The sequence below is a fragment of the Chamaea fasciata genome, unplaced genomic scaffold (genome assembly GCF_029207755.1).
Source record: "Chamaea fasciata isolate MVZ Bird 193981 ecotype frontalis unplaced genomic scaffold, bChaFas1.0.hap1 SCAF_2, whole genome shotgun sequence".
NCBI lineage: Eukaryota > Metazoa > Chordata > Aves > Passeriformes > Sylviidae > Chamaea > Chamaea fasciata.
The window spans coordinates 64,897,827-64,920,278 of record NW_027094087.1 but is presented as its reverse complement, the minus strand read 5'-3'; the positions used below and the strand labels follow the sequence as shown (position 1 = coordinate 64,920,278).

The 22,452-nt window shown below is 35.3% G+C and overlaps 1 protein-coding gene across 5 annotated transcripts in view; it reads left to right on the top strand.

The window, feature by feature from the left end:
• DACH1 (dachshund family transcription factor 1) overlaps positions 1 to 22,452 on the top strand; it is a 356,356-nt gene that overhangs the window by 171,478 nt on the left and 162,426 nt on the right. For all 5 annotated transcript variants that reach the window (XM_066176271.1, XM_066176268.1, XM_066176270.1 and 2 more), the window contains exon 3: positions 14,308 to 14,469. In XM_066176271.1, the coding sequence (XP_066032368.1) occupies positions 14,308 to 14,469 (162 nt within the window). The remainder of the gene's footprint in view (positions 1 to 14,307; positions 14,470 to 22,452) is intronic.

Sequence of the window (22,452 nt, the reverse complement as noted above, 5' to 3'; positions counted from 1 at the left end):
TGCTAATTTGAAATTCAAGTTGGTAAAACCTTTTATCTGTTAATTTGATGGTTTTAAGAAAAACACCCCAGCAAAACTAATAAAAGTATTTATTTCCTATTCTTTCTCAAATAGGCTCAAAAGTGTTTTGTGACCTTTTAAGATGCATGGTAAAATTGAAAGCAATGTTTCATCTTCATAGTTCCTTTGTGGATTTTTATCCGTGTGCACTTTGCACTGGACTGCTGCCCTCACTTCTTAGGCAAACCTACCTTGCATTTATGGACTTTGTTTGACTTTACAGATTGAGAACAAGGGCTGAAAACAATATTAATGCATGCTTAGCACTTTCTTTATTTTTAAAGCTTTGTACAACTCTTGACGGGTTTGTATTGATAATCCTTCTGTAGAGTAAAGAAGAGTTACCTCCATCTAATAGGCAAAGGGGAATAGAATTAAAATGTAGATGACATCTGATACTTTCTGGTAATCTCAGAATTAAAATTCAAGGGCCTCTAATTTCTTATTCTTTTTCTAATTTCTTCTGGTATTTTTAACTGAAAGGGTGAACAAAGTGATTAAGATATTACTCAGATACTTTCTTTCAATATGTCTTCAGATTCTTCTTGCTACCACCATAAGGACTTCTGTTGAAGGTATGCTTGGCACATGTGGTTAAGCATAGGCCTTGTAGGTGCCAGGTTATGATCTTTTTGGATCAAATTTGCTACTAACTGAAGATAAATTATAAGAAAATGACAAACAGGATACTGAGGCCGTCAGCAGTCTACCCAAGCAACTGACCCAGGGTGATTCCTAAAGCTGCCAAAAGAACTGTTCTCATAATCTGTCAAAAAGCACAATCCTACTGTTGGAAAAAGTATCTCCCATAATTTGCATTTGGGCATTTTATATGAACACTTAGGATGAGAAAAAGGAAGTTAATATGAGGTGAAGTCACTGTGTTAATGACATTTTGCAGTGTATTTGCTTCTGTGAATACTTGTGTGAAACACTGTGTTAGTGGAGGACTGGTTTGGGGAGACACAGAACAAAAGTAGGTGCTTTGAAATGGACTGAAGTTTATTTTTTGTTTATATGGTAGCTTGAAGTAAAAATGTTCATTAAAATATCTCTTTTTTAAAAAACTCCAAGGTTAAGGTGAGCTGATGCTGCAAATGGATGCAAAAAAAATTTGATCCTCTTGATAAAATTAATATTTCATAGAATCACAAAATGGTTTGTGTTGAAGCAGACCTTAGAGATCATCTAGTTCCAAGTCCTCTGTCATGGGCAGGGGGGCCTTTCACTAGGCCAGGTTGCTCATAGCCCCATGCATCCTGGCCTTGAACACTTCCAGGGATGGGACATCCACATTCTCTGGACGATCTTTCCCATCATGCTCACCGTTTAAAACGTCTTCCTAATACCTAATTTAAACCTACCTCTTTAGCTTAATGCCATTAACCCCTGTCCTATCACTACATGCCCTTGTAAAAAGTCCCTCTCCAGCTTTCTTGTAGCTGCTTTAGTTAATGGAAGGTGTTGTAAGGTCTCCCTGGAGTCTTCTTCAGGCTGAACAACTCCAACTCTCTCAGCCTGACTTCGTAGGAGGGGTGCTCCAGCCCTCTGTTTGTCTGCATGACTCCTCTCTAGAGTCAGTCCAGCAGGTCTATGTCCTTAGGTTGTGGGCCCCAGCTGGACCACAGTGCTCCAGCTGAGGTCTCACAAGAACCCAGTAGAAAGGGGGAATCACTCCACTCAACCTGCTGGCCATGCTTCATTTGATGCAGCCCAGGATACAATTGGATTTCTGGCAACCTGTTAGTTTGGTGAGGAATGACAACTGTTTGTTTAGGAGATCGAAAATATGAATTCATCCAAAATTCTAGTATATCATCAGCATTGTAGGAGGCAATCTTTTTTCCATGCACTGAAGCCATTTTGCAACTAATTTTATATTTCATGCTCTTTGATATGAGGAATATCAATCACTTATGCTTGAATGGTAGCAGTTTCCAGTAAAAGTAGAACATTTGCTAATATTCACTGAAGTTTTCCTGCAATGTAAGCTTTTTTAGAAAAAAACATGAGAATAGAAAAAACTACTTGTAAATATTTTTCTTCAAAAACATGGTCAGTTGAGACAACACTGCCTCTTTTGAAATGTGTTAGCTGTAGTTGAGAAAGGCAGGACGTCAACAGCAAAAAAAGAAAAATGTAAATACAACTGCATTTACACACAGAGATTTGATCATGGTACTACCTGGTGCATGTATGAATGTCTCTGTAGACGATATGCCATCCTTATTAAATATTGTTGCTGGAAGGACAGAATCGTGTTGATTCATCTGCCTTCATTGCATGAAACCTCACTGAATATATATATATATATATATGTATACACACACATATAAATATGGTTAGTATGCAGCTTAGATGAAATATAATCCTCCTGTGGCCTGTTATCGCTGTAGAAAATCTGTTTCAATAGATGGAGGAATTACTCTTTTTCAAGCCTGGCAAATAAATATAACATGTGACTAATTCAACCAATTAGAGAGCAGAGCAAGCAAAGAGAATTCTAGAAATGTCTCGTAAACTTCTTAGCGAAGTTGCAGGGGAACCCCAAAATAATGAAAGGAAGTCGGCAGAGCAAACGCAGGTCCGATCTGTATGATTACTGCTATGTTTCTCCTTTACTCTGTGTCAGATGGTGGATTTTATACACTCTATATAGTTTACACTTACAGATACATTCTCATTGGTACAAGGCACAGGGAAGAATGCAAACACTCATTGTTTAATAAACTGTTTAAGGTAGCTACTATGTCCACACCAATTACTATACTTGTTAACTACTATGAAACCCTTTGACCCTTAGCAACACCTTAAGTGGAAATTTCTAAATGCGACACACACTTGGCTCTAATTACTATCTGTGCCACAAGCCTCTACAGGCCTCAGGATGAGGCCCAGTCTGGATGATTCAATTATAGTCCATATCTGCTACATCTTAGGGCACTGGGAGAAAAAAAAATTCCTTAATGTTATGTGCTGTTAGTACACCACAGAATTAAATCTAACTATAGGTCTGCATCCTTTCAAAAGCAATTCCTGTGTTTTAATATGTCTTAAATAGTGATTAAGAATTCAATTTTAAAGAAACCCAGCAATTTAATATAAGAAATTGCATCAAATCCAGTAATTTTCATTCCTGTAAATTTTATGCATACCATAGACATGGTTTCAGATATAATTTATGCTTCACTTTGGAAAATATCCACCAGTTCTTGGGCTATGCAGTGACAAATATTGATTATAATCAATGTTTTATACTTGCAGTCTTATTAGTTATCTGTATGTCTTCCAAAGTGACTGCAAGTCAACATTAGTATCAAATTACTAGAATGATGGTCTGATTTCTAAGATGAAGTAACAATAGTGGTCCTGTTCTTTTTTTTTCCAAATTATTCATACTGTAAATTTTAGTCTAGAAGTCATTATGTTGAAGACCAGTAATATGTAGAAAATACAAAAAAATACATGTACACTATATGGGCTATATATTTTTTGTGTTGAAAAATAAATTCATTTGGAATGTTTATACTTCCATTGTTACGTATTGAGGTTGCATCTTGTAGCTGATTGAAGTTAGATTACTTGTAGTTGGGATAAAAATAGTGAGTTATTATCCAGATACTAATTAATATTTTGCCAGTTATTTCTATTACTCACTCTGTGCTAAATGTGCAGTTCATCTTGCCAATCTGAATGTCAAATAAGTCTAAAACTTGGAATTTAGCAACGATCAGAAAGAAGGTCACCCAGAGGGAGGAGAAATTAGAAAGCACACATCCCATTTTGCACTTGTGCGAGCATTGAGAAGGTGGAGAAAAGTGATTTCCAGTAACAGATAGATTTGTGACAATCCAAATCTGTTGATATCCTGTTCATTAATGGATGAAGAAAAGATTAATTAAATTATCTGCTGCAAATTATAATCTAGTTCTCCCTAAAAAACATGGAATCTATGAAATAATTGTTGTCATCATATTTTGTCTTTTTGTAGACACTACCAACATAAAACTTTTTCTTTCCTAAAATATTGCTAGTAATGAACATATAATGTCTCCTTTGCATAGTGTATCATGCGGATTTCTCAGGTTTCTGCCAAAGAAAATGCTGGGGCTGTCTCGTGCTTGCCTATTTGATGACCTTTCAATATTTATTCATAATCTGTTAGACAGTGGTACCAATCTGTTGGCTTCAAAGAAATATGCCTTTTGGATCAATACATATGATCGTGTATGTAAATCTGGATTTACAAACGTCTGCAGGTCTTCATAATGTAGAACTGCAATTACGCCAATATGGTAGGAACTGTAGAAAAGCTACTGCATGTTTATTTCTGTATTATAGTCAAGTGAAGTATTAATGTATCCATTATTAATACCACACTTTTGTTTTAATGTCCTTAACAGTCTTCAGATGTTTACTTTTTGTGTAGCAGGCAATTCTGACATACAAAATAAAAGTATTCTGAATGAACTTCAGTATTCACTGAACACTCTGGGTGTGAGAGAACTCCCTTGATTTGGGGTGATAACTTGGCCTTAGAAGAAAAAAAGAATATGGAGTTATTAAGTTTGGAAAAGACCTCCAAGATCATCAAGTCTAACCTTTGACAAACACCACTAGGCCCACTAAACTGTGCAAAAGTGCCACATCTATTCACTTTTTGAACACTTCCAGGGATGGTGACTCCACCATTTGCCTGGAGAGCCTGTCCCAATGCTTAACCATTCTTTCAGTGAATAAATTTGTCCTAATATCTATGCTTTGATGAATTGCTGGGACACAACATAAGTGCACATCATGCCCCAGTTGTGCCATAGTTTGTATTGGAAAGAGATGCTTTGTCTTCAGATGTGACATGCCACCGAAAAACATTTTTCTAATGCCTTGGTCAGCACCCAGGGTGCTACCTGTGGGATTTAGTGTTCTGTTACCTTGTGCAACAATTGGAGCATAAAGGTGAGAGAGGACTGTCTGTGACAATTGACTGCCTTTTCATCTGAAAAAAGGACTACACAGTGTTACCTCTGAGTCATTATCACAGCTACTTTGTACAGTATCACAGTTCTGCATCACAGTACAAACTCTGCTATCACTGTGCTGTAACAGTACATTTAGCCCCATGCCTTGCCTCTGGCACAGAGTAATGCATAATGGATCTGACGAAACTTAAAAAAGGAAAGAAAAAAAAAGAGAGGGAAAAAAAAGAGCCCCAAAGCCACAGTGCAGCCCTTGAAGTTACAACACTTCTAGTGTATAAAAGAATGAAGAAGGAGAGAGGACTCTCCTGACCCTTACAGGTGAATTCTTTACATTCAGAAATGTGAAAATTCTCTTACTCAGCTTGCTGTGTTAAAACAAGGGTACATATGTCTTGAAATAGCCAGTGGATTTCTGGGATTTTTTTTCCAGTGTTATATTGACTCCTGTCTTTCTAATGCTTGGCACAACCTGCTTTGCACACTGCAAACAGAGAGAGATAATCAGAAAACAGTAATAGAACTTTTTAAAGTGTACTGTGTTATAAAGGTTTCTTTTTAGGGGCAAGAGAATACAAAAAATCTCTGCTTTAAAGCTAAATAAAACAAAACAGGATAAAAATTGTTCTTTACACATATTTTATGGTTTTTTAATGTGTATAGTAAATTTTAATACCATTAAAGAATAATTCAATGGAAACTTTATTTAAAGTATCTTGAAATAGTAGTTTATATTTTAGACATTTACTGAAGGTCTACTGCTCTATTCAGCAACTGTGATAATATTTCATCTTAGCTAAAGCCCTGAATTCCTTGCCTTCTCTTTTGATGACTAGGAATAATGCTGTTTTCACTTCCTGAGGATGGCAGGAGCCTGAAATAAGTCTGTAGCTGCAGACGGAAGTGCACCGGAAGCAAGAATCAAATCTTCCTTTCTTTGGGCAAAAATGTTGCTTTAGGACAAAAGCCATAAAGGCCACAAAGGCTTTGATAACACCTCGACTTAATATTAGTGGGCTGTTTCTTCAGTGTGTGGACTCAGTGCAGTGAACAGGTCCCTCTCGGGGCACATCCATTCCTCCAGAAGGCTGTCAAAGCTAAAATTGCGCCATTGTGGTCCACAGCTAAAATCTCATTTTATTCTGATCTTGTTCTAATGCCACAAATACTTACACACACATGGATAAGTTAAATTTCACTCACATGATTAGACACGTGGGTCTATGGGAAAGAATTTGGCGGTTCTGTTTGCAAGGCTGAGTTTGGAAGTAGTGGGGAGACACTTCCACGGGGCCATCAGACTGCCTCAGCAGTGTTTAGATATTAGTTTAATCAAAGAACTGTGTGCCATTACCCCAGGATCTGTGTCAAGCTGTGGATTAAGTTTATAAAAAAAAACCTACAAAAGCTCCTGCTGGTTGAAAGATTATGAGTATTTAGCTACATTACTGCTGTTACAGGCATGAACACGTCTTTTCAGTATTTTTAAATTGTAGCACTGTTACAATTAATTAGTTGTGTCCATCTAGCTATAAATTAGACTAAAGTTAAAGGCTAAGGCTTTTTTAAGTACTACTGGTCTTCTTGGTTTTGACTGTATAACAAAAACTGTAATACACTTCTCTAAACTGGTCCCAAAGAGTATGTCAATAAAAAGACATTGTAGTTAGTAAAATCTAAGAACATTAAATGAAGAAAATTCACTGAGCACCAATAACCACCAGTAACTGTCATTATGTTAAACCTTTTAATTTCTCCTAACAGCAAGAATAGTATTGTGAGAACATGAGATAATACACATGAAAAGAAGAAAAGAACTTCTATTTGTAAAAAGTGCAGGGAAGTTGTTCCCATAATAAGTCATTCTATTAAAGAAGAGCCATTATTGCACTCTAGCAATGCAAATGTAAAACAGAAAGTCTTTCAGGAACCAACCATCATTGTTAGCATAATATATTGTCAGTAGATATGTGTTTTGCCTTCCCACATATCTTTTTTTTTTTTTTTTTCTTTTTTGGAACTGCATACTATTCGGTTAAAGAGACTGTGGATCAGGATTTGACACTTAAGGAAAAGTATTTTTTTTATATTGTTCAAAGCTGACCTCTGCTTTTAAAAGGCTTGATCTGCACTTTTTCATCTGTTTAGAAGCATACATTTTTGGTTAAGAAATTGGAGACAATCTCTTTGTCTTTTTCCTAAGCTGGGAAGGTTGAGATAAAAAAGAATGCCTGCTTTAAAAGTCACACATGGCTGTAATTTAAGATTTTTTTTTTTACCTCATTGTCCATAACAGTTGAAAGAAACCTTCAATGAAAGTTTATTAACTAGGCCAATGCCTGAGGCAATAAAGGTTCATTTATTACCAGTTTCTTGGCTGTTTTTCTTCTTCTATTTTCCGTTAAACTCATAGCGTAAGATAATACTTCACAAAATTAAACCTTTGACCTTCTGTGGAGTTAAGTCGCCTTTGATTAGATAAAGTAACAATTTATGGTCCAGCATGAGGTTGCACATGAAATGAATAATGCAACAGAGTGAATGAGAACTGAGAATCTATTGCTTTTGAAAAGATGACTGTTGTTTAAGAAAGAATGTTCTCTCTTAATTGTATTGTATTGTTGCTGTGTGCATTCCAGTAGGATTTTAAACTCTTGCTTAAAATTGCAGTATAGCCAAGCAGTTATGCAACAGACATTGTTTAATTTTGTCACAATTGCACCAAGCTAATAATAAATTCATAGATTACAAAGCCCCATGAAGCTGTAACAGTTAGTGTGGCATTTGAAATGCACTTCGTGATTTCACTTTTTTACTCTTCAGTACAAAGGAATATATATAAAGCATAACTTAATGGAATGTAAGTCAATCAGTTCCATAAATGGCAAATATTAGTAATAAAATAATTCCATTTGCACATTTTTTGAAGCATTGTCTGGCCTCATAGTAGATCTATTTCAAAAAATGCAGTGTTAATAAAACAAAAGGACACTGCTGCTTTCTACGTCAGTGTTTTATTTCTGCAACTGTGTTATTAATTGTGGAGGCATATCTTAACCAGAAAGATTTTTAGGTTTGAACATTACTGCAAAAATTTAGCTCTTTTGCTTGTTTATCTTAAATGCTATACCCAGGCCTCAAAATTCATATTACAAGTTAGGAGTAGTTACAGGAAAAAGGTCTGATTAGACTGATGAACAACAGATGGTTTGAGCTTCACATACACTGGTTTTCTCCCAGTGCAAGACTGTCAGTTTCAGTTTAGTTGCACTAGTCTTAACCACGGATGATTTTATTTCTGAGTATTTCTTCTTTAACAATATTTTAAGTGCAGGGTTTTTTTTTTTCCTCATAAATTTGATGCCCTTAATAATAGGCCTTTAAGAGATACTAAAAAAATTATCTAGATGAGCAGTTTGTGCTGAACCACTCTAGCTGATCAGGAAAATATAGCTAGGGGGACCAGACAAGAATTTTTTGATTATCCCAGAATAACAGGTAATGAAATTTTTAGGGTATACCAAGCTTGTTGTGTTGGATCAATCCAGACAGCTTAGTAGAAATAAGGTTTCTGGATAACTGTGAAATTCTGGACATGCATTATACATAAAGATTTCTTCTCGTGAAACTCAGTATATTTTAGCGGAACATTGTGGTGAAGTTCTCCTTTCTGCAATCCAGTCTATGTAATCAGACCTCTGTCCTCCTGCAGATTGCTTTCCCCTTCTTGTTTTATGTATCACACTATATAAAGCACCCATTAGATCAGAGACTAAGGTTAGGATCCTATTTCATTTGAAATAACTAGGCAGCAGCATAATAAGCTACCAAAAACTTGTACCTGAACTGCTGAAACCTGTGAAACCAGTGCAATAACCTGCAGTGATCGGGGTCAGGTCCTAGGAGGTAACCCTGCCTTTCTTTCTGAGTCAGACTTTTTGTCAGATTTTAGTAGGATTTTTGCCGAAGTAAGAACCACAATACAAAATCTGATATTCAATCAGGAAAGGGCTTGAATTATTTTCAAGTCAGTACCATTGAAATAAACTAGAAGAAAAAGGATTAAGCATTAATTTGAAATAATGGAGTTCTTTCAGAATTGAGATGAGATTTGGAACTCCTCCCATGCAGTAAGTAAAGTGTTTCTGCAGAATGAAGTTTCCAGCAAATAAATGAAATTAAATATAGCACACTGCTGACAGTTGTATTTTGGTTTTCTGCCTGTTCTGTGATGACAGAGGTAAAGTTTCTTGAAAATGTTTTGAAAGTCCTAAAGAAGGAGCTTATTTGAATACATACATGTTACTGATTTTTTTAAGTACCCATAAGTATATATATATATACAAATATAAAAATAAAATATAAAGGAAGCTAATAGTTGCATTAAGGAAATTATTGGAATCACTGTTAGGAATTGTTATTACTCTTAGGCGTAATTATGTGAAGAAAGTTAAAAGTGAATTAAGATCAATTATTTAAATAATTCTTTAATTTGTCCCAGGATGAAATTTAGACCTGCAATTAAAAAATGTCTGTTTTGAGACATATTCAAGGCTGAAAAACTTCCACTCACAGGTCCTTTTCTATTTTGCTTCACAAATAGTGTGTATTGTAAGCTGCTCACCCCATCAAAACTGAAAGTTTTAAGAGCTTTCTCTTACGGCAGGCAGGCAATATTATTTGTTGGAAGGCAGAAACCCTGGATGTGATTTAGTGCCCACCAGTAATTCGTATACATTTCGAAAATCTGTCATGATATATGACAGCTCTCTCGGGGACTTTGCTTTTAAAACAGAATTGTTTTCTGAAGATGCTGGGGTTTTTGTCATTGTTTTCTGTTTTGTTCACTCATTTTTCAGTGTTAGAGACCACACATACTGGGCATACTTCTGGTCTCATTCTCACCCACGAAATTCTGACTTCAGTAGAGTTGCACGGGTGTAAATTAGACTAGGACTTGGCAGGGGAAAGCTTATGATTATATTTGGCAGAGACAGCAGGCTGCAACTTTATTAACATAATTAACAGCTACAAACACACCCAACAGGCCAAAGTAATCTAGTGACAGAAGAGAGAAGGCCTTACTTAGTAGGAAAGGATCCTTCACGCTCTCTTTTGGTGTTCTGCTTCTTGTTCCTGAGTTCCTACTAAGGCTTGGCAAGCGTTCAATTGAGCTGTAATTCAAATTCACATGGCTCCTGCAAGACACCTTGAACAGACTTTTGCTGATGAGTCTATAGGAACTGTCAGCAATACGGAGATTACTTCAGAAGTGTGATGGTTGAATCGAACTTTACTTTCTGATGTTTTGCTTTTTGAATTAAATTGTTGGACAAGATTAATTGCACACAGTAAGAGATTTAAATGAATGGCTTTATAAAGCATTAAAGTTCTAAGTATGTCACATGGGAAAAAAGCTGTAAGGTTTAAATGAATAAATGTATTTAATGCATAAAATGTCTAGGCTAATTTTTTAATTCCTTTACTAACATATTGAAAAACCATACTTTATTCATCCATCTTAGTTATACTGCTGTGGTTGTGGTAATTTAATATTCCTGCTCTTTGCTAATCTTCTGGTTCAACAGAAGTAAACAATAGGTTTCATAAATTAAAAATACGCTCCTCAGAACATGCTTCTAAAGATAAAAAACAAGGCTGTAAACATTTATGACTGAAACAAACTAGATTGTTCAAATACTGCCATGATGTATCATGTATATCAATATGGCACTGATATCAGTTAGAATGCAAACAAGGTTTTAAATGATGTGCCCCTTCATTTCAGCTGGAGAATCCGCTTTACACCATCTGCCTATCAGATGGTTAGGAACCAGGACTGCGTATTAATGCCACATGTTCGATTTTCATTCCTCTTGTAATGGTTAGATTCATATTGCTAATAGCTGTGCATGAGCACTGTCGATGAAATTTGTGTGACGATGGAGTGATGAGATATTTATAAAGCTGCCTGTCTCACTGCATAATCAGCAGGAAGAATGCCAGACATAAACAACTTATCAATTTCAGAATATTAATGACAGCTACCATTGACTTTAATCCACTGAATATTTTGGCCTGAGTATTTTTTAACTGTTCAAATAAATATTTGTAAAGAGTAAAAAATACCTATGTGGCCGTTTGGTGTGATCCTTATTTTTTTCATTTCAGTTGACTTCGTAGGTTATGTTTTGATATCTCATTTTTGAAGATAACATTTCTGTAATGTAGAAAAGTGTACACCTTGGAAATTCCTTGGCTTATTATTGTAAGAGTATATTGATACTAAATAATATTTATATCAAAAGGCTTTTTCAAAGAATAATTTTTTTAAAAATCCCAAGTATTTCCCTGGGTATATACCCATGCTACGACTTTAAAACTTAGTATTTTAAACTATAAATATAGATACATAGTAGTGTATTAACTTCTGCTTATAATATATTTGCCTGCCTACACTAGTGAGATAAGAAGATAAGGTGGGCCCTGTGCTGAACTTCTGGGTTGTACTACATCCCAGTACACCGCAGTGCACCAGTGATTATAAAGCAAGTGGCTCTGATTACTGGCTTCAGGCCTCCCTTGCCACTTGCTTTGCTATGTCATCACAGTCAGGTGTTAGGAAAAAGTAGCAGTAAAGGATAAACTGTGCTGTAAGCTGGAATTGCTGTGGGGACCATCATTAAACTAGAATTCTGAGCATAATTCCTTTCATTTCCCTCCTTATACGAGGCACACATTTCAGGTTTGTATGGTTTCCATTAATTGCTATATAGCAAGGTAATAATTTCAGGAACTTCTATGACTGTATAAGAGAAGGAATGAAATTATTAGTTAAATTACTACTTTATAAAATTATCATTTTTTACCACAAACATTATCTTGCAGAAATCATTCTACAGAACTAAGCAATTTTTTCTTTTAGTTTCTCAGTACCCATCCAAAGAGATGCACCAAAGCATACTCTTTAATTTTATAGCAAAAGAGAATTTTTATTTCAGGAGTTCTGCATCCACGTCATTATTCTAGTGAAACAAAATAATTGAAGGTGGTCTTACAAATTCTATGTCCAGCGTCTCTTTAGTATGTAATTTACCCCAATACTTGGAAGTACTTTAAAACTGCTGGTCTGTAAATGTAGTCACAACCGAAAATCTGAGGCCTGTTGTTCTAGTCACTGAATATAATGTACCAGAATATTCCTCCAAAGAATTGTTCTTTAAAAAGGCTAGGTTTAGCTTTTCAGGGATGTATACATATATTAAAAAAGGAAGTATAGGTTATTGTGTTGTTTAATGAGCACCGGATGCAAACCAAAGTTCAGAGGTGCACCATCCCTTTTTCTGTGGCCAAATTTAGGGACTGTAACCAAATTTGTATAATGTATGGCTTCATATCCTTCCTCTAAGGTAAAAATATAATTGGAAGCAATCCATGTTATTGTCAATACCATTCTAAGATCAGAACAGGCACAATTTGTGATAGTAGCAGAAGCTAAAATAAAAGTAAACCCTTATATTTATTCACCTTCTCGTTTGGTTTTTTTTGGCTTTTGGTACCTCTTCTACCTGAAACAGCACTTTTCTAAAGAATATTGATCTGTAATTATCACTTGTTCAGTAATTCTCATTACACTTGGAGGTGTTAGAAGTCAGTCTGTGACGAGGGTCGGGAGGCTGGAATCTTTATGTGGTCATGCAAAGCAATAAGGGAAAGCAACCTTCAGTCAAGCGATAATATATTCAAAGGCATCTCTTATACCACCTCATAGATTTCCTGATGTCTACTCACCTTCTGTTTTTCCCCTGCTGGAATTTGCCTTCTGTCCCTCCCCATCACTAGCCAAAAACATGGCAAAAGTGAACTTGTTTTCTATGTAAGGAGTCAAAGGGGACAACAAGAGACCCTGGGAAGCAATGGTGCTAGCAATATTTACCTCAGCAGCCTGGGATTATTTGCTTATTTGGTCTTTCCTGCTAAATTGCACTCTTCCTATGCTAGACAGCAGCCTTAGAATAGTAAAGTGGGGAGTTAGGTCCTCTTGAGATCCATAAGACACTTCACACCTCTCAGAGTAGCTGAAAATCAGACGAGCAGGCACCTTTAAACTAATTACCCTGAGTTTCTCAAGCCTTCTCCGCATTCAGGGCAAGAATCTTGATTCAAAATGACTGAGGATCTGTTTTCTTCTTGTGGTATCTCAGGCTGAGGGCTGACAGTGCATCAATGCATTAAACTTACCTGCTTTATTGCCTTCTCTTTTATTTCTTAGATTTAGCTCTCTGTCATTTCCATCTCTGCCTCCCGCGTCAGTTGTGTGTGGGAGGCAGCTCTTGTGAAGTTTTGACACTGGCTTCTCTCTGCTGCCACCCAGGCTGGGGCAGAGGGATCTGGGTGGGCAGCGGTAGGGCTTGGGGACCACTGGAGAATTACCCTCCCTCAGCGAAGAGGGTAAAAATTGCGACTTTGATTAAAAGCTGCATCTAATTTTGAGTTTTGAAGGTAACTGGGGAACTGGACCAGTTATCCAATTGCTTCTGATAAAGAGAAATTTTCCTGGGTTTGTAGAACATGCTTGTAAATGGCTGGATGGCAGAAACTTGGTTTGGTAGGAAGAGCACTTGAGTTGCCTGTAGATGGCTTTGGGATTGATATTAAATGGGTTTTTAATTCCTCTTCTCATTGATAAATACTTTAAGGTCTTCAAGTCTGGATAAAGCAAAACAATGTTCTGCATTGTTTTTTTTTTTTTCAGAAATGCTTCCTAGAACAGCTACATCTCCTTGCTTTTATGTATGAAATGAGAAATGTCTGAGTTGTACTATCTTGTACTCAGAAATAGAAATTATAGACCTGTTTTTACTGTTTCCTTTAGTGTATCTAACATTAGAGATCTAATGGGAATTTTTTTCCCAAGTATGGTTATGTGCATATTCACCTATTCACAGTCAGACATTCAGGACACCATTTTGAAGCTAAATTAGAATTTTGATGGCATATATTTGTAGGTGCATCTAGTTGTGACTCTGTTATGAAGGCACTTACTAGATACCAAGTTAAAGTTTAGATGAATGTATAGGAGTAATTATCTAAATATGCTGTGAAACATTTTACTTGAAAAAGTTGATCATTTTCAAAACCAACAAGAGGAATAATATTCTGCAGTGCTCTCTGTTCTTATATAACAAGCATGAAGGAATTATAACAGTCCCTACAATAATGGAGACTCATAGAATAATGAATATTAAATTTTTTTCATATTTCTTTGCAGGTCTGACAGCAGCAGCTGCAGCAGCAGCAGCTGCCACCAATGCTGCCATAGCAGAAGCAATGAAAGTGAAAAAAATCAAATTGGAAGCTATGTCCAACTATCATGCAAATAATAACCAGCATGGAGCAGACTCAGAAAATGGAGATCTGAATTCAAGTGTTGGTAAGTTTCAGACGTAGCATTATTATATGTCCCTAACACTAAGATATTTTATTAAAATGGTGATCTTTCTAAACTTCTTTCTGAAGTCCTTGATTTGGTGTAAAAAGTTGCATATTTCTTTTCCTTTTCTTAATGTTTTCAGTTTTATTTTGTACCTGACCTTTACACAGCATTCAGTTCTGTTGTTACTATTACAAAAACATTCTTTTCTTCTCAGGCTAGTTTTGTAGACTCCAGTTAATATTTTCCATGAAAGAAAGTGGTTTGATTGCTTAGAGTTCATTTTTCAAAGTACAGGTGGAGTGACAGATGATGGTGTCAGAGCGAAATTTAACAATGTCTCCTGCTCAGTGTGCTGGGTATCGACTTTAGGTAATTCAGAACACAAGCTTGAAAGCAAAATATTTCATACTTTCATGTGCCCTGTGACAAAAGGAAAACATACATACACAATAAATTCTGCCATGCTCTGCAGTTCCTATCATATTTTATTTTAATAAACACGTTCTTAAAATGTAGTTAACATTTTTTTCCATTTCTTAAGCAACCATCAGCCACTCTAGTTCTTTTTCAAAAAAGAATTATTTCTGTATACTTTATTCATTTGTTTGGACAATTTGTTTTGCTAAAGCATACTTCAAAGCTAGGATAACTTTTTGTTGTTGTTGATTAAATCTTTAATCATCTGTGTGTGTCTGCTGTAAAATGTTTTGTTATGCCATTTCATTGTATTGGATCCTTTTATCATGTTGAGACAGTATTAACTCAGCAACAGAAATTCAATGACAGAGAGGTATGTTTAGAAGACTGCAGGGAAGATTGGTATATACTGGAATAGAATGGCCTCAGATAGGCTTGTTTTTAATTTGGCCCTTTGTCTAGATTTTTTTTAAAGTTTTTTATCTTCTAAATACATTGAATCTTAGAAGGTATGTACTAGCCTTAACATCAATAAATACATGTTTGTGAACAGTGTTTCTGTACAGCTCAGTAGGCATCAGTAGGGTATTATTTAGAAATAATATGAATTGCAGTTCAAAGAACAGGTTCACCTGGGCACATACTACTGTAAATAGCAACAATATGTGTGCATGTAGCATAAGGAGATTATATGATTGGTTTTGTTTTCCTTTTAAATAAAGGCTTTAAAAATACCTCTGTGATGGTGAAGCAAATTGTCATAAACTGTGTGTGAGTACTCAGATACCAACATACACAGTTACTCAAATACAAGTGTAAAGATTGTTCTCTTGGAGAGAAAATAAGAGAAGGTAGAGAGCAGGTGTCTTTGAAATCTGGGAGGAGGAGATAGGTACAAATGAAGTGGAAGGACCAGGTGGCCTCCAGCACACTGGGAGAAAAGTGAAGTAATGAGAAGGGGTGAAAAGTGTAAAAACAAACTGAGAAGATTAAAAGTGTGTACTAGAACTAGAAGCTAATTTAGATTCTTAGGCTTAAATGAAATTATTATGTGAAATAAAAAGTTCAAATATTGGTTTGTGGAGCTGCTGTTCTGCTTCGCAGTTCTAGTTATAAACCGCATGTGCGTCCATGGGGATGGAAAACTTAACAGGTAATCAACATCTAAACCACGCAGAGTATTTGTAGAAGAGTGGATAGAAGGAATATCTGAGCTTCCTCTGAATAAAAAAGGAAAATATCTATTTTGAAATCCTTGTTTTAGGCATAATTTAGATAACTAATATGCCTAATCATTTTCCCTATTTAAGAAAATACATTCTAGCTATTTTAGTAGGGCAAACTTAGCAAAGCAAAGTTATTTATTGTTATTGTCCAAATTTCCTTTCAGCCCCTTAACTTACTTGTTAGCTTCAGTTAATTTCCCAATTTAACTGAATGAAGAATTAATTTTGTTCAGAAAAAAAATGGCTCTTCTGAATAGAGTGAATAGCTTTCCAGTTGTCTCCATTCCATGAGGAATGGTTCTGAAAATACAGTTTTCTTGTCTGTGCATCTTGTCTTGAGCTGCACCCTTCATGCAGAGAATTTCTCAAAAATAATTTCCTTTTATTTATTTTTATAGTGAACCCTGTCTAGTGTCCAGTGTTGGTCATGCATATGGAATCTGAGAAGTGACTCCTACTGCTACTAATATCAGGGTATTATTAGGTTCATGAAGAGTTAAGTTCTTTGTTTATTAGTTGCATTTTTGAAAATTAGCACACTGTATTATCTTGACAAGAACTCATCTTTCAAAGGTGTTGCTTTGTAGTAGGTGCGTACTCTTTCTTCTGTATTTTTTCAGGAGTGTGTTTATTTATGTATTTTTAAATAAATACTATCAAGTCCATATATCATTAATGTCTTAGATTATAGCTTGCTAGGTAAGAATATGAAATATTGCATTACTGAATGTTGGCAGGAAGAAAGAATAAAACAAAAGAAAACAACCTGATTTTAGTTTATATATTTTAAATTAGGTTATGTGCCTGACCAAACTGAAAAGGAACAAATGGTCCAACCAGGCTAAAAGCTTAACTGATTCATCTTAGCCCATATGTAGCAGGCATTATGGTGTGCATGGATCAATCATCCTGTGCCCCAATGCCTGTATAAAGGCAGATAAATAAAATAAGGACCCCTAATTTATTTATCTTATTGACTTGTCAGGTTTACTTCTGAATCGTCTTGCTTTTTGGTTTTAATCAAATGCCTAATGTGAATTACAGAAGTAAGTCTTGTAGTTGAACATTGTATAATTATGCAAAGCTCTACACAAATTTATTAACTTGGTCCTTTGAAACAATGGCTAAAAGGTTAGTGAGTGAAGGGAGTTAAAAGAAGCCAATGATACTAATAAGTAATTATTTTACATCTCTTCAGTTTTGCTGGTAACCTTGAACTTGCATCCTCCCACCAGAATTATCATTTTAGAGGAGTGGGGAAAAAAAAAAAGGAAAAAAAAAAAGAGATTACAGAGGAATCAGAGTGAGGTATTAGCACACTGAGTAAAATATATGGCTGCAACGCCTTTCTCCCCCATCCACAATCAATTGGATTCTTTTAGTTTAATATTTACTTGCTAAGATGAGATGCTAGTCTGCATGGTGATAAACAGTCTGCTACTGGCATCTGAAGGTGACCTGTCAGTTCATATGGACAAATCTCCTGCTTACTGAAATGTACAAAATAAATCATTAAAGCAGGCAGGTGCTCATTCCCAGATTTAAATCACCATAGATTTATGATTTGAATTAATGCTTCATTTGGTCATAGAAATAGATGCTGAGACAAATGATATGCAGTGGTTGGGGCTTCCATACTGTAGCCATCCTAATATTGATTACTGAGATGTCTTTGCAATCTCTTGTTTATATCAAGTACTGTCTTGTGACAGCTTGGCTGATATGAGCTACATTGCAGATAAGAAGGAAAAATGTCCCGGGTTCTTTTTAGTGGCAATTCTACGTACAACATGCAGTGTAGATAAATTATTGGGATTTTGTTTAAAAAATGAATTTCTTAGGGCAGCAAAGGAAAGATTGTGCTGTGTGTTGGATTTTTTTTTTTTTGTGGGTTTTTTTGGTTTTGGGCTTTTTTGTTTGTTTATTTGGTTTGGTTTGGTTTTTTTAAATTAATTGCAGAATGAAATGAAAGAGAGTGGCAAGGTCAAATTTTAAATCTCACTGACAAGGTTCTACTCTTTATCATATTAATATCTTAGTGTGATATTAGGATCAGGTGTATGTTTACCATCCGCTGCTCTGAAGCAATGGATAGGTAAAGCAGTTCTATTGTTTCCTTGCTGCTTAAGTACTTACTGCCCTGCTGTCCTACTTCATTAACCTGCAGCAGCAAAAGATAAAAGTCTTTGAAAATAAATACCTTTTAAAAGCTATTTTTGTGAGCTAGAGTTTGCTATCTATAACTTGTTAGGAAGTGAAGAATAGTTCGTATACTTTTGCTTCCCGAACATTTTATATAATGAAAACACTATGCATACACTTTAGGGAATACTCAAAGGATTTGTTAAGACCTTTGCCACTTGCTAAAATATGACTCATAAAACTTGTAAACAACTATCAACAATAGTAAATTACTTGCTTAGCAGGAAATGAGTTCATATCTATTCAAAATGTGATCTCAAAACAGATGTCCCAAGAAAATGTCATTGTTTAAACTACATTCATACCAAAAAAATGCTATTATTTCTTTAAGGAAGTGAAGCAATCATGAAGACTTTGGTGTTCTTAATTTTTAAACACAGTTAGGAAATACAAAGCAACATTTTACACTTGGCTAGCATGTTAATCTATAAACAACCACAAAATGTGTTGAAAATTAAGAGATTTTCTTGGCATGTTAGGTTTCTTCTTCATCTGCATTACCTAGCAATATTTAAAATGATGAGACAAATATCAGGCTTCCTGTGATGTGTTGTTCAAAAGTAATGCTTGCTTGTATACTATTCCTTTTTTTCATCCAGAATCAGAGATAAAATGATTTAGGTGAAATTATTTTTCTCCGGTGACCTTGCCCAATAATAGAACAGTACAAAATGCAGTAATTTCCTTTTTCTAAACACACGTGTCTATTTTAAGGGAAAGAATTACTTTTATGGTTCCAGGAAAAAGTCTTGGAGACCTTGAAAAAGCAAATAAAAGGAAACAGAGAATGCAGGCCACTGAGCACAGCTCTGCAGTTGCACATCTGATTCTCTGCCTTGGCAATGTTAATGAACCTCAAATCCTCCCTATAATTAGATGAGGGAATTGCTTATATTTTCAAACAGATGATGCTGCTGTAATGAAACGATTGACAGGGAACTTAAAAGTGTCTACAGTAGTTATTTAGTTTCCGGGTTTTGGGTTTGGGGTGGTTTTTTTTTTCCTCTTTTTTTTTTTTTTTTTTTTTTTTTTTTTAATGTAAAAGAAGATTGGCTGTAGATACAGGTCCTGGGAGAGGTAGTAATTTACACAGAATGCTATGACAGGTGTCTTTGTATAGCGTGGAAATAAAATGGAAGACAGAGGAATGATGGGCAGGTATGGCAATTTTTTGGGAGGGGGTGTCCTGTGCTTATTCTGCCTGGGTTCTTTAAAAGGGGCCGAGACTCAAGAGATGGATCCGGATTGAGTGCACAGCTGTAACTGCTGATGAGCTAATTGCTCCTTATCTCTCAGCCCCATTCATCTTCATTTTTTACCAATTACTGAGAATTATCTGTGTTCTCAGTTGGATATGGGAGTTAATCCTTTTTGGTTAAGCTGGCAGTACTGTGAGCAGATTCCAAATCATAGGGTGAAAAAGCCAGAGCAAGCTTGTTCTCAAACTCTCTCCAGTTCAATGACAGTATCACTAGTTCATAAGAATTTTTCTATTGTTTAACAGATTAAACACAGATTTTTAATTTTATTTTATTTTATTTTTTACTTTTATACTATTATTAATATGTATTTTTCTCTTAGTGCAAACTGAATGTGTATATTCCTAGGTGGATGTGTTCCCTTTCTAAAAGTATTCACTTGCAAAAATGAAAATAAGATAAATATTAATTTCAGACCAGAAGGATTCTTTGTAGAATGTCATTGTTTACTGTATGATACATAGCACTTCTTTTAATGACAAGACTGTGCATGCGACTTTGACATCGTGGGACATAAGACAAATGCTTGTCAATGACAGATATCTACTTTTGTAAATTTGTTTGAGATCTGTGGGTGAAAAGTGCTGTCTAGGTGCTTGCAAAAGCATAATCATACAGCCTTAAGGACAAATATGCTATGTTGAGCACATCGTATTTCAAGTTAAAGGAATGCTTTCATTAAACTGGGCTTCAGGAGCACACAGAACACCAGAACACACAGAACACACAGATCATTTAGTTATAATCAGGTCACTAAGCTTTTTTCTAGAATTTTGCTTGTCATGGGAAAATAATCTTGCATCTTATAGCTAAAATGTAATCTTTGTCTGTCGACCAAGAGTATAATTACACCATATCTGGTTCCCTAGCCTTTAATTGTGATACTTAAATTTGCTAAACAAGGCAATGAACTGGTTGTTATGATCTGAGCACCAGTTAGTAAATTAGGGGAATTATTAGCAAAGATTCAGCATTTCGTGTTGGAAGGTCAGTTTTGCTGTAACAGTTCCCTCATCTAGATTAAATCTTCACTGTGAACTTCATTGAAACAAATGTAGACATTTGCATCCGAGTCACCTTAGACTCAACAGACACCAATAGGCAGTTGTAGGGGTGATCCATTTCATCTTAAAGTAGATGGCAAAAGTAGATCAGATAAATTGCACCTTACAAGCGCTTAGTCATGCAACTACTGAGTTGTAGTTACATAAAGAAAGTTAAATGAATGGACCTCACTCTCAGTGCATGCAATTAATATTTTCTGGAATAAGATTTGAAGATTTGAAGGAAGTAACAGGTCTTTTCCAAGACAGTGGTACAGTCATGGCAAAATAGTGCTTGAGCCACAGTGAAATAGAAAAGAAAAGGAGATAAATATACTCTTAAGAAACAGCAGGTGAGAAGTTTAGCTATTCACACATAAAAACTATTTAGTTATAAATATACTTGTAAGTTTTTCTGATTGTATGGGTATATTGCTTCTGAGAAGAGTGATTTTACCTACATGAAACGTACTAGAGAACGGCTTCTAAAATTGCAGAAGCAAAAGCTGCCAGTGTGATTTTTGTGCTTTGGGCTTGCTATGAAACTGTATTGAGTTAATGGAAAAATCTAAATTAATACGTCTATCTTTTCAGCAAGATTTAAAAAAAAAAAAAAAGGCTATTTACATTGTTTGATCACATTTACTTTATTTCCTGTTCCATGCAAGATAATCCTAATTGGATAAATAGTTGGATAATTTAATCTCCAATGTGATTTTTTTTTCAAAATGCATACTTTATTGTTCTGACCATTTTTTCTTTTTATTAGTGCCTTGTATAAAACTAATGAAGTTGTTAAGCTTTCATTCAGTTTTGTTTAATAGTTCCTTGTTATCTGCAGTAAGTATAGTAAAGCATGACGTTGTGAATGTGCTATGTTAAGAAATTAAGGTTTAATACACATCTCATTTTGCTAAGTAGTTATGATAGTCTATAGGATCTTCATAAATAATAATTCGAAGTTACTTTTTAAAAAGAAAACATTAAACTTTAGGGTTATTAGTTCAGTTTTAGGAAATAATGTCTCTGGTGGAATAAGTGAGAAGTTAGCTTATCTGTCATACTGGAACTGAATTATCATAATGAAAATGTGTCTTCTGTGTTACAGACATAAACATGCTATATTACACATAAAAATATTTTCTCTATAGTTATATAGATAGTTAAGAAATGGAGAATATTTTCATTCGAATGCAGAACAAAGGACTAAATAGAGCTGCACTTATTTTTGGGACAGAATTAAAAATGTGCATCCTTTTCTGACTGGTGTATGTTTCAGAGTGTTGTGAACTAGGCAACAGATATTTTTAGGATTAAAGGTAACTTCATAATATTGAATCCTTGGGGGGGGTTTTGTTTAATCAGAATATCCTGGGGCAGGGGGGAAACAAGTGTGCTTTCTAGAGACTCAGACTGTGTTTGCACGCATGCCTGCATGTGTCTATGTTCAAAGGAGCATTTTTGGAGTTTCTCCAGGTGATGGGAAAGGCAACCATAGGGCCCAAGTCAGGCATCCACTGTCAGAAATTTTCTTAAATTGAACCTGTGCATGTAGAAAATTGTGTACTTCGGCAGTTCTTAAAACTGCATTTTATAGGTTCTTTCCCATCAGCAATGTCAGCAGGATGTACATGTAGATACATTGCCCTTGTCTCAGAGTTTGCATTCAAGTCTTAGAGCTTCAACTTTTTATGATCAGGAAATCCATTAACACATCTATGTGATAAAGCAGATAAATGAGGACCATATTGCTGCAAAAATCAGAATGGGAAATAACTGCCTCTTTTTATGGAAAGAAGTAATGTGTACAGAAGAGGGAGGAACAGGCAAGCA